Source organism: Gracilinanus agilis, chromosome 1, assembly GCF_016433145.1.
Source record: "Gracilinanus agilis isolate LMUSP501 chromosome 1, AgileGrace, whole genome shotgun sequence".
NCBI lineage: Eukaryota > Metazoa > Chordata > Mammalia > Didelphimorphia > Didelphidae > Gracilinanus > Gracilinanus agilis.
The window spans coordinates 446,366,574-446,379,665 of record NC_058130.1 but is presented as its reverse complement, the minus strand read 5'-3'; the positions used below and the strand labels follow the sequence as shown (position 1 = coordinate 446,379,665).

The 13,092-nt window shown below is 40.5% G+C and overlaps 1 protein-coding gene across 1 annotated transcript in view; it reads right to left on the bottom strand.

The window, feature by feature from the left end:
• TRIO (trio Rho guanine nucleotide exchange factor) overlaps positions 1-13,092 on the bottom strand; it is a 515,315-nt gene that overhangs the window by 158,476 nt on the left and 343,747 nt on the right. Inside the window, exons 14-18 of the mRNA XM_044665522.1 lie at positions 10,231-10,426; positions 9,118-9,284; positions 5,281-5,400; positions 3,327-3,518; positions 2,678-2,827 (exon numbers count right to left, since the gene is read on the bottom strand). Coding sequence (XP_044521457.1) covers positions 2,678-2,827; positions 3,327-3,518; positions 5,281-5,400; positions 9,118-9,284; positions 10,231-10,426 — 825 coding nt within the window. The remainder of the gene's footprint in view (positions 1-2,677; positions 2,828-3,326; positions 3,519-5,280; positions 5,401-9,117; positions 9,285-10,230; positions 10,427-13,092) is intronic.

Genomic DNA, 13,092 nt, shown 5'->3' with positions numbered 1-13,092 from the left:
GGCATGGCTTGCATTCAAGGGAGGCCCTGGACCTCTCTGGATCACTCCTCACATGGAGATCTGGCTGCCTTACTCCAGTCACAGCAGAATCCTATTGTCACAGTATAGCATGGGAGTCTTAGGAGCTTGTATATTCTCATGTAGAACACTTCTAAGTGTGTCGGTCCTGTCAATATGTGTACAAACTTCTCTCCTAAAAGGATCCTTTTCTGTAGAGCTGCTGACTAGCCAGTTGCTTAAAATCCAGAGAATTACTTGTTACTTATGAGTGCACTGTGGCCAGCCACAGAAATTTCTAGTTCTGAACATTATCTTTTTATGCAACTAAATTTAATCAACGGAAGAAGGTATTTTAAGCTAAATGTTTTCTCCTACACAAGAATTTACCTTTTCCCTGGAGCCAGTGGCTCAGCTGCCTCAATCTAGGAACAAAGGACACTTGGGAAAATGACCTGCTAGAGGACTATGGGTAGATAGCCTTGATGCTCCCCAGTCTGGAACCCTTAAGTTTCATTTCCTCCATGATGAAGCAGGGGCCACCTGATAGACTCAGAAGTCACGAACAAGTTAATTCTGGAAGTAACACACTTAAATCCTCTGTGCTTTGCTCTGGCCTTTCTCTAGAACCAGAATACCTTCTCCTCTTCTCTGTATTTGTTTAGATTGTGAAGTCTTTAAGGACAGGGACTGATTTAGCTTTCTTTGTCTCTCTTGAGCTTAGCACAGTGCTTGGCATACAGCAGGTGCTAAATAACTGCTTTGGGTGACTTGTTTATTCCTGTTCATCTTTTAAATCCCAACTTAAATGCTACCTTCTCTCCATGCAGCCTTTCCTGTTCATTCATGTAAATAACAACATTTAGATCTCATAATAATGCACATTTATTTAGTATTCCTCTCCCCACCCCAATCAATAATCCACTCTTTTCAGAAAGAAAGAATATCTTACCAAATTTTACATCTTCCCTAGGCTAACACAATTCTCTGCACATATTAGGTCCTTAATAAAAAGTATGCCATGCTACAAAAAGAAGAGGTGCATGAGTTCCTAATAACTTTTAGACAGGCTTCAATTATAGATTGAAAACACATGAGGAACTAAAGATAATGCACAAAAATTTATTTCAACAAACATTTATTAAGTGCCTACTGTGTGTGGACCATTACTCTAGGTATTGGTGAGATAAAACACAATACTTGCCCTCCTTGAACTAAACAGAGTGTGACTATGAAACAGACACAAATGACTACAAAATATAACAATACAACAGGAGTTTATAAAGAGGAGCAGTGCCATTAACAATGCCATTGGACATCTAGGAGGCAAAATGTCATCAACAAATGAGGAGGGGAGAGCAGTTATGAAAGACAGTAGAAAGTAACAGAATTTCCAGGTTTTTCTTCTTTCATTCACTAATCACTGATGTAATACTGCCCCAGATTTGGGATTGTGGTTCGGTGATTTACAATCTTAGTACAATAACTTAGTTTATCTCACCGAAATTTAGACAGAGTTTTCTATAGGATAATAAATCACAGATGGGGGCAGCTGGGTAGCTCAGTGGATTGAGAGCCAGGCCTAGAGACAGGAGGTCCTAGGTTCAAAGCCGGCCTCAGACACTTCCTAGCTGTGTGACCCCGGGCAAGTCTCTTGACCCCCATTGCCCACCCTTACCACTCTTCTACCTTGGAGCCAATACTCTGTTTTGAGGCCTCATGTGATGCCTGGCTATGTGTTTGGCTTTATCTAAGTCATGGCTGTGATTTTACTGGGGCCTATTCTTGCTACTGGGAGCTATACAGAGTTACACAGGCAGTGAGTGTCTGAGGCCACAAAAAGCCTTCCTTACTCACTCTATCCACTAAGCCACCTGCCCAATCCAGTTTTATGTGAGTGTGTGTGTGTGTGTGTGTGTGTGTGTGTGTGTGTGTGTGAGATATCCTGCGGTCCAACTGCCCCAAACGCTTTGGCCAAATGACAAGTCACTATGAGGCTACGAGAGCTTGGTCTCTTGAGAAGCTCACAGGTGCATCCACTGTCCTTTAGGAGTCCGGTAGGACCTTGTTTTACACAAGTGATACATTCCCAGATCTTCCGTGTCAGTTGAAAATCGCAACAACAGCCAATAAATAGCCCCGTGATTTATTATTTCTTATACGAACCCACGAGGCACTTCACGACTTTTCCTAGGCTTATCAGAGCTAGCAGCATCGTGTTGGCAAAGCAAAGAGAAGCAGGGCTGTGACCCAGAAATGACATGTGACGAGCGAGAACGCCGGACAAAGACAGTAACGGGACTCGTACGAACGCTTCTCAGAGCAAGAATTGAGCATGACTGAGTAAACTGCTTGGGAAAATGGCGTGGATTTAGCACATAATTAAAATTTTTATTTTAAGCATTTTTCTACCTTAATTTTTTTCATTGCCAGTTGTGTGTGCCTGAGTTCACGTGTAAAGGATACAAAGGATTATCGAGGACGCCTTGTGGTCCCCTTGATGGGCTGCTAGCGGGCATCCCAGGAGGGAGCGTGCTTTTTAAGTGAACTCCACCTGATGGCACTTCCACAGTACACACACCGTAAGAGCTCTCGCCTGGAAAGCCCGTAATGATTCCTAGAACACGTGCTAGCCCAGTCCGGTGAGGGCTAGCAAAGGCCAAGAAAGCCGTGTGCGTACCTTCAGGAATGCTTCCTTCTGCTCCAGGTGCTTGCTGATCATGGGGGTGACATGGTCGGTCTCCGAGTTCGGCCCCAGCTTGTCGGCTCCTCCACACCAGTCTTCTTCCCGCTTGTATTCCTGTTCCAAGCTCTCCAAGACACTACACACCTGCAAAGCACCACAGAACAAGGCTCAAGGACGTCACTCGGAGCGTCCCATCACATGGACAAATTTATGGGGGCTAGTTTTCATTTGGGCAAGTGTGATCAAGGCCTGATCGTCTTTATGAGGAGAGCATGAGGCTGGCACCAGTGTGGGGAGGATTAAAAAAAAAAGCAAAGGATAAAAAAACCAAAAAAAAAACAAGGATGGAGCACATAAAAAATAATAGTCATTTTTCTCAACGTGGAGGGCAAGTAGAGGGTAAAGGCAAAGTCTGTAAAAGCGCATCGGTCAGTATCATGTGTTGGCTGAAGGTCTGAGAGGACTTCAGAGAGGTCTCTTGTCAGCCATCCTGGGGATCCCCACGCAGCGAGGCATACGGCGTACATTAAACTGAGACTGCTTAAAACGGCAGCATCATTTAAGGCAGCCCTTCATAAGCAGGGGGTTTAATTAAGTGAACCTGGCCACAAAAAACAAGTCTGAGCTGTTGAAAGTTTCCTACCTGCTCTGAGGTTTTATAGAAGGCGACAGAGGCATTGACCAGCTTGAGGCGGTCTTCCATCTTGAGCATAAGTTGCTGCCAGTGAGAGGCCACTTTTTCGGCGCAGTCCCTGATCATGTCCATGTCGTAATGGTTGGCTTGGAGCATGGCCTCGGCCTTCTGCTGCACCTGCAGGGCACTCTGATGTGTCTTCTAGTTAGGAAAAGGAAGGAAAAAAGAATGAAAGTGATTCCTAACAAAGACCATTCTCATGTATTAGGAGAGAGTTGATTTGGCTGTGACTGCCTCTTTGCTCTATATTTTCTGAATCCATGCAATTATAAAGAGCTAAATTAATCCTTTTTCTAGGTGCAACTCCCCAACATGATCAATACTTATTAGTAAACTTTTAAAAGAAATCGATGGAAGTTAAGTAGAAAGAAATTTTGTTTTCAGGGGCAATAATCATGGTGTGGTTTAGCTACTGTGTGTTTAGGGGCCTGTTTATTATTGTTCCATTATTTTCAGTTATGTCTGTCTCTTCAGGATCCCATTTGGGATCTTCTTGGCAAAGATGCTGGAGTTGTTTGCCATGTCCTTCTCTAGTAAATGGTTCTGTGATTTTGTTGATATAAGAAGGAACTTTCCCAATACATTAGGTACTATCTCTGTAACTTTTAGTCCTATACAGCTGTTGTCCAGAGTGTTGAAAGGTGCTCTAGTGGCTTGACCAGTGTCACATGAAAAGTTGGGATCGATTAATTAAAAAAAAAAAAAAAAAAAGATGAGATATAGAGGAGGGAAGTTGAGGGAACTCATAATGGAATGGTGTTAATCCCAGAAAAAGCCAGGAATAGGGCCAGGGGCTTGAACAGAGTGAAAAACAAGTCTGAAATAATCTCTGGCAAATTTGAATTTGTAGTAGACTTAACTAATTAACACATATCTGTGCTTTTTGCATGACTATTTCTAGCATTTCTTTTTCCTATGGGAAAATGTGTTATGTGTTCTCTTTGGTGAAGATGAAAGTATACCTGATATTATCAATGGATGCAGCAGAGCCTCAGCATGAAGCTCACAACAGCAAAAGAAAGGATAATAAAATGATTCTGTTTCAGGAGAGAAAGGATCTTTTTTTTTCTCTCTCCCTAAACCAGCAAGACAATACAGAAAAGCTTCGGAACAAATGTCAAGAATCCTTCAGCTCTAGGAAAGCCATTTTTATCCATTCACTTCCCCAGACAACACTCTGAGACTAAGTCACAGATAAGCTTCTGGTCTATATGTGAAAGGTAGATTTCTACCTCAGAAGTTCCCAATATCCAGTAAAAGCACAGATCCCAACCAAAATTTTAAAAATTATTCTATCAGATGGTTAGTAAAAAAGTTAATTGTATGTGAAACCAATACAAATTCCTTGTATTTACTTCAGTTCTGTTGCATTGTTTTTTACTTAAGTGAACTAGGGTAAGGGGTGTCTGTTTTGGAAAAGAAATTCTCATGATATGAAGTTGGATCTGTATGTTTTCAAAACTGGTGATTATAATTTAAAAATGATATTAAACCTAAAAGCAAATATTACTTTATGCTGTTAAATTTAACTAAAAAAAGGGGGGGATAGACTACAAGATTTGTAAAAGATGCTAACTAATGTAGGTCACAGGAAGATAAGGGTCTCCATTTTCATTCACATAGCTCTTATGATACCACAAAGGAAATAACAGACATATCAATGGTCATTATTTTGTTTCTATTTTATGGCTGCTGGATCAGTTACAGATCTTCAGAAATTAAAAAAAAAATCATTATAGCTTCTTTCTGTTAATTATTTTCAGTTGACATTAATTATTGTAGTAAGTAATTTGGTAATATAATGGTATTATAATAATCATCTTGCAGAACACGACTAAGAATAAGCAAATTAATGCAAAATGGTATTGATTAATTTAAATGAATAGCACCCAAGTATTCTTACCTCAATGGCGTGCTGGAATTGCTCATGTTCTCGTTGTAGTTGTTCAGCCTCTTGCAATGAGCTGGCTGTGATGAGTCCAGCATTTAACATGGATTCTCCATTGCGGATCCAACCCAGCACCTGAAATAGCAAATACAATTACTTAGAGAGCTGGTTCTTAACATGCAAATCACCAACCTGAAAGAGATGTAGATATTTCCCCCAAATTTCTTGATTTTTAACATACTACTTGACACATTTATTGTTGTAAAAGCATTGTCACTGTAGCCTTCATTGGGGTGTCTCCTTAGAAGCAGTACCATTCTCACCAATCATTCTGTGAGGGTTTTTAGAGCAGCAAGTGGGAAGTGGTGGTACAGAGTGGTTATATGTGGGGTGATAGATAGTGAGATTTGAGAATGACTTCAAGACCTAAAATTAAGAGCTTTTTCTTTTTTTTATTATATCCCTTCATCCTTAATGAACCCGTGACAAATAAAATATTCAAAATGTAAATGACTGGAGTCTTTTTTTTTTAATAGACAGTGAAATGTCACATAAAGTGGAACAGGAAGGAGGAGACAACTCAGCCTATAATTGTAGCTGATCCAACTGATTAGTTATCAGGACTTTGAAATCTCTTTCTCTCAAAATACACAAAATAAGAAGTTAATCCATGACTTCAAAAATTGTGGCACATGAATACAATGAAAGGTGATGGCACTTGTAAGTAATGATGAATAGAAAGAAGCATGGGAAGACTTCTATGATTTAATATTGACAGAAAGTGAAGTAAATAGAGTCAAGAAAAAATATTGAAAATGATACAATCATATAACTGAAAAGAACAAGTGAAAGAAAAGAAAATGAAATGTTGTATAATCATTATGAACAAAGAAGAGATGAGGGTAGATACATTCCCCTTCTATGGAGTTTTTTTGGGGGGTGAGGGGTTGTCTATGAGTCTGAAACATTGTCTTTTTTTATTTGTGTTATTTGTTTTGTTTATTCATTTTTTTGCTATTTATTTGTTTTTTTCTTGATGCATTGAACAGTTTTGTTATTTTTTCTTTTTTTAACTTAAAAAATCCTCTGTTATTTGGGATTGTTCTTTGGAATGGTGGAAATTTAGGCAATGTAAAAAACAAAAGAAATCAATAAAAGAAATTTTTAAAAGAAATTTTAACAAAGTGATTCAGGACAATTCATATAGGGTTAGTATAATCCATTTCATTAGCCTGCATACCACATACATGATCTAGATTTCATTAAGCATATAATTTGGGGCTTCAGCCTGGGGAAAAAGTGTGACATATTCAAGGGTATGCTGGGACCAGTTCATATCTGTTCAAGAGAACCAATTGTTAAATTTTTATACTTCAGAAATTGACAATTCTACAAATTAGGGCTTGATTTATTGTTTGGTTGATTGTTTTGATTTAAGGAAGTTATTGAAAAAAATATTAATAATGCAAATTAAATTTAAAAGTGTCATGCTTTTTTAGCCAGCCAATGGCTAATATTTACCAGTAAACCCCTACTGTGAAGAAAAAAGGATTGGAAAACCTGGCCTCAGGTCTTGTTTCTAACAGTTTCTATCTCACAACAGCTCTCTGAACCTTTTCCTCATCTGTAAAATGAGGGACCTGGATTAGAGGATCTCTAAGATCTCTTCTAGCTCTAACATTCTGTGCTATTGACAAGGTATCTCACAGGAGAGCCTATCCTTCCCTTCAGCATGCTAGGATAGTCTTGTTTACCTGAGTATTATTCCTCTGATCATTACACAAATCCTGGAAGATGCTTTGTCAGGTACATGCGGCTCCCCAAGCTACAGAAAATGGACCCTTTCAAATGTTGACCATTTTATTTTCCCAGCCTGGCCTGCCTCTACAGGAGGAAGACCACAGCCTCCCAGAGTGTGTGATCCCGTCCAAGCTGGTGATGGTCAGTTTGGCAGGAAATCACAGTAATACCAGCAGGAAGCGATGCACTCAGGTGTTTAAGGTACAAAATACAAATAAGAAAACAGACTCTGGAGGAGGTTTATCACGTGGTGTTTCTCTGAGAGGCTGCTCCCTGGGGGCGGAGCTGGGAAGCATTTCCTAGGCATGAAGGAGCAGCCAGATGGTCAATATATTGTTGCATCATTGGCTTAGGGCCTGAGAACAAGTGGGTGAGGAGATGGGCCAAAGTCCCTGACAGTGAGAAGAAGGTATCTAGAACAGAGATGGGGTAACCCTTAGAAGATGCACGTTGTTGTTTAGCTAGTTTAGTCATATCTGACTCTTCATGACCCCATTTAGGGTTTTCTGAGCAAAGTTACTCAGAGGTTTACCATTTCCTTTTCCAGCTCATTTTGTGGAGGAGGTAACTGAGGCAAAGCAGGTAAAGTGACTTGTGCAGGGTCACCCAGCGAGGAAGTGTCTGAGGCTGGAAAGATGAGGTCTTCCTGATTATCTACTGTAGTACCATCTGCTCCTAGAAGGTTCAAGGGGTCCTTTTTTCCCCTCAGAGATAGGAAAAAGAACTCCTTGGTTCCTTCAAGATTCAGCTTAGATGCTCCTTGCACAGAGCCATCCTGCTTCCTTACTCCTCCGCTCATTTGTGTTTATTCTAGCATCGTGACAAGGCCACAAGGATTCAGAGATGAGAACGTTAACCCCAGGTCTTCCTCCTTTCGCAGAGGAGAGCACAGAGTGGGTCCATCCCCTGCCCGGGGTGCCAGGGCCAGGAAGTGTCTGCCTGAGGTGGCTTGTGTGCTGGCCTCCCCTCTGCCTCTCCTTGCAGGATGTGCAGTGGAAGCAGGGCTGTTTCCTTTCCTCTGTCCCCTGCACTTAGGCTCTGTTTGCAGACCAGATGGCTAACGAGTGCTTTCTACGCACTGACCGCTCACTGGGGCCACAGGGGAAGTGGATTGTGGTCGTGCTGGCATGAGGAGCTTCCCCCCACCCAGGACTGCAGGGTCCTATCTCTGCATCTTTTCATCTTAGACAGTTGTTGTCCTGAGCACTGAGAGGCTCTCTGGTGACCTGACCAGGGTCACACAGAAAGGTAGGACTGACGGATTATAAGAAGAAAGAATGAGGTGCAGAGGGGGAGGCTGAAGGAACTCATCATGGATGATGTCAATCTCAGAAAAAGCAGGTGGCTGGGAATCAGGCAGGGCATGAATATAGAGTGAAAAATGAATGAAATGAGTTCTCTAGGAAATTTTAGGTGATTTGTAGTAGACTACCATTTACCACAGGTCTGAGTCTTTCCCCTGGCCCCCTGCCAGCATTATTTTTTCCTTATGGGAAAATATATTTTGGGTTCCAAAGGGCTATCCCTCAGGAATACAGGTGGGAGGCACAGGGTTCCCTTTGGAGGACAGAGAGAGGAGATGTGCTAGAAACCAGAAAGTACATGTCTTGGCATCCCCATATCTGCATAAGAAAACACAGGTAACACCACAAGGGGAAATGGTAAGAAATATGGGAGAGCAGTAGGGATAAAGGAGGAGAAGCACCAGGGCTAAAAGCTAGAATATGTAAAGGTAGCTTACTAGATGAGTCTTCAAAAATCTAAAGAGGGGGAATGTCACTAAAAGCACTTATTCTTTGTATTTGTTAAAATTCTTACCGTTTGTCTTAGAATCTCTCTTGGTTCCAAGGCAGTGGGGGTTCAAAGGACTTGCCCAGGGTCTCACAGCTAGCCCAGGCCCTCCTGTCTCTGGGTCTGGCACTCTTTCCACTGAGCCACCCAGTTTCCCCTAAAAGCACTTTATTAACTGTACAGTGGAAACTCATGACATTCCTGTAACCCCACCGGCTGGTTTCTGAGAGTGAGGAAGGACCACGCTACGCAGGAATATACCTGTTTAACTTCTGCCTGCAGATGGCGCAGCTGTACACACTGCTCCAGGTGTTTCCGATGCTGCTCGGCCGCCAAGTCCAGCTCCTGCTGCTTCTCGTGAAGAAACTCCAGTAAGTCCTGGACGCGGGTGGCCATGTCCACGTCCCTGTCACACAGCAACTCAACCCCTGGAAGCGATCACAGGAGAGACACTGAGCCACATTCTCAAGCTTCCCAACGCACTGCTAAATAGATGATCTGCTTGGAGGTTTGGACAAGGACTGTTGGCCCAGGCTGCCTGCTCGGCAGAGCCCGGGCTCCTGGGTGACAGCGCTTGGACCGAGGCATTAATAACTCAATAACAGGCATGGCGTGTCCTTACATATACATACGTGTGTCTGAATCTGCTTGCAACACGCCAGTGACTACATATTAAAACCAAACACCGTTTTCCAGCGCTTAATTGATGTTCTGGACCTTCTGTTACCATAACCAATGGGTAATTGTATGGTTAATTGAAGAGCTCCGTTCTCACAGATTCACGTTCTGGGACGTCTCTGCAGAAGGGGGACTGGGGAGGCTACATCTTTTCTGACTCAATGGAACCCTGCCTCGGGGGCATGCTCAGCTTGCATTTTAATAAGCCTTGCATTAGACTTGGCAATATAAAGCAATGCAGTAGGTGAAAAGAGTTCCATATACTGTAAAGTATCAGTCAGAGGTTTTTCTATTGCCTCTAGTGACACCTGCTGGTGAAATAAAAATTAAACAAAAAATAAATTAACCTGAAAAACAAAATCCTAGAAATAGAAGTTACATTTCTGATGCTGAACTATGTCCTTTTTCTAGTGTTCTCATTTCATAATATTAGGATGTGTTGTTTGGAGCTCCTGAGAATTCATTTTAAAGATGATTTTAGTATCAATAATCATCATTTTGATTATTATAAAACATTTCATTTTAAGAATTCAGAACAGAATGCCTACATTAGTTATTCTAAAATTTAACTTCAGAGAATACAAATAACTTTTAGCCATCCCATTAAAATAGACTGAATTCATAGAGCATCATGAAGAAGAAACTCCAATATGGCATAAAATGAAAGCAACAACAAAATGCCTGACCCTCTCTTACCTGAGGCTTGTACTTCGTTGACATACTGCAGGAGATCTTGTCCTTGGTGAATGACATCGAAGGTCAAATTATTCATCGTTAGTGCTTTGTCCGCGTGGTGCTGGAGCCTCTGTTCTGCTATGGTGAGATCTTCGGTGTCAAAGTCATTCATCTGCTGAGAAAGCTCATCATTCCAAGATTCAAGGTCTGAGATGATCTAACAGAGGGTAAAAAAAATCCATCTCCTTAGGAACAAAACTAAATCATATATATGCCGACTATTTACATTCAGATCATCAGAAATGACAAAATTCAGAAGACAACAAACACGAGAAAAAAAAATTATAGGAAATCTACTCTTCCACTTCCCATCCCATATACAAATCAGAACAGTGAAACAGCATTTGTAAAATGTAATGCTCGATGACATGGGAACCAACAGGGTAAACCTGAAAGAGTTTAGAAATGGCTTTGTATTGAAATCATAGTGGGTTTTGATATTGCCAGCATTGTGATAAGTGTTTTACAAGTAGTAACTAATTTGAACATCACAACAGCCCTGCAAGGTAGGTGCTATTATAATTTCCATTGTACAACTGGGAAAACTGAGGCAAATGGAGATTTACATGTCTTGCTCAGGGTCACAGAGCTAGTAAGTATCAGAAGCTGAATTTGAAGTTAAGTCTTCCTGCCTTCAAGTTCAGCAGCTTCTTAGCTGCCAGGAACATCAGCCTTATTTTCCCAATCTTACCTGTCTCATTCTTCGTTAAGATTTCTTTTGTACAGTATTGGTTTCTGTATGTGTGTGTGTATATAAAAATGATAATATTTGAATAACTCCAAATCAGACATGAACCAAAGGACCAAAGAAGACATAAATAAGAAGAACTTAAAAAAATAATTATTACCAAGACCTTTTTTGAAAACCCTACCCTTCTGTCTTAAAATAGTTATTAATGCCTTTCTACCCTTTTTTAAAACTTTATTTTACGTTTTTACTTTGCTGGATCCTGGAGGAGAGAGTTGGGTTGGTAGTGTTGGCAGACCTACCAAGTTTACCAATAAGCCAGTATCAAAACAGCCTTCAAGGAGAGAGTAATAAACTGGCAAAACTGAACACAGCAAATGAGACATGAACTGAAGATGTCCACTGGGCATAGAAAAAACCCTGGAGGCAGCCATAAAAATGAATAAACATGGAAAATGCTGCCATTATGATTATTACAAACTCTTAGTTATGAAACACAAGTAAACAAAGAAACCCCACTAAGATAACAAAATTCAAGAAAGGGGAAGATTTTTGGATACTGATTTTTCATTAATGAAAGTTTAAATTAGATAATTTATTTAAACATTAAGAATTTTAAAGAAAAATTCTTATCTCATTTCATCCTCCTCCTCCTCCACTGTGGATTATTCACAATGCAATAGAGAAGTGGCTTGTGAATAGCACAGGTCAGAATTTGCACATGTAGGCCTTGACTTTCTCCACTGCATACTAACAAACCAAAAAGAAGTTTCAGAACACCTTGCTTACTCACACAATTAGTGATGAGTTCTAAGTTCCTTTTTCCTAAATTTCCATATGATTAAGTTTTCCTTATAATATTTTTTCACAACAGAAGCCAAGGGAATATAGGTGACTCATCCGAGGTTATTTTTTTTAAACCCTTACCTTCTAAATTCAATATTGATTATCAGTTCCAAAGCAGAAGAGTGGTGAGGGCCAGGCAACTAGGGTTAAGTGACTTGCCCAGAGTCACACAGCAAGGAAGTATCTGAAGTCAGGTCCAATGTCATTCAGACCTAGACTCTTAGACTTCAGGCCAGTGACCCTTCCACTGTTTCCTTGCTATATGCTATAGTAATGATTATGCTGTTTTAGAGGAAACCTTTCTTTTTTAAAAAGTGAGATAGTAAAGCCATGAGGAACATAATTTAAGATATCTGCAAAAAGAAGAGTAAGAAAAAGCTATAAAAAAATTTTTTGGCTCTTTAAAAAAGGTAGTTGCCATCCCAAATGGCATATATAAATAAGAGAAATGGAAAGAAAATATGTAAGCTACCATCCAACTTCTTACAAGCACCAAATGCCATGCTTCCAAGGGGCACGCATATTCAAAGAAATTCAACAAATATTTATTAAGTGCCATCACTGTGCTCACCATCGGAGGTACAAAGACATAAATGAAAAATGAGCAAAAACCAATCCATACCCCATGAAGCCTATGCCCTAGTGTGGTGAATTTTCACCTCATATAAGAGGAAACCACAGCAGGTAAAAGCTAAGTTGAAAAACTAAACCTGAATCTAGCTTTCTCAAGTCTTCCTGCTTCATGTTTATTAAAAAAAAAGAGAGATAAAGAAACACGGCCTTATGGTAAGCATGCTGGCTGGTAGAGGATGCAGGTTCAAATGCTGGCTGTGCTTCTTTTACATAGAATATTTTCACCAAGCCATTTAACTCTGCATTCCAATAAATCCTCATCTGTATTTTTTTAACCTTTTATTTTCTGTCCTTGTACCAATTCTAAGACAGAAGAGCAGTAAGGGCTAGGCAATTGGGGTTAATGACTTGCTCAGGGTCACCTAGCTAGGAAGTGTCTGAGGCCATATTTGAACCCATATCTTCCTAGAAGTGAGTTTGACTCCAGGCCTGGCTCTTCATCCACTGTGCTACCTAGTTGCTCCTTATTTTCCTCATTTTAAGTGAGTTTATAGTAAATGGCTCTAAAATCACAGGTCCAGAGATTTATATCAGGAAGGTATCTTAGATGCCATCAAGTCCGCCCACCCTTCAATTTCCAGATGAGGAAACAGAGGTTAAAAAAGTGAAGTGACTTGTTAATGGTCATGTAACAAGTGTCTGAGGCAGGATTCAAA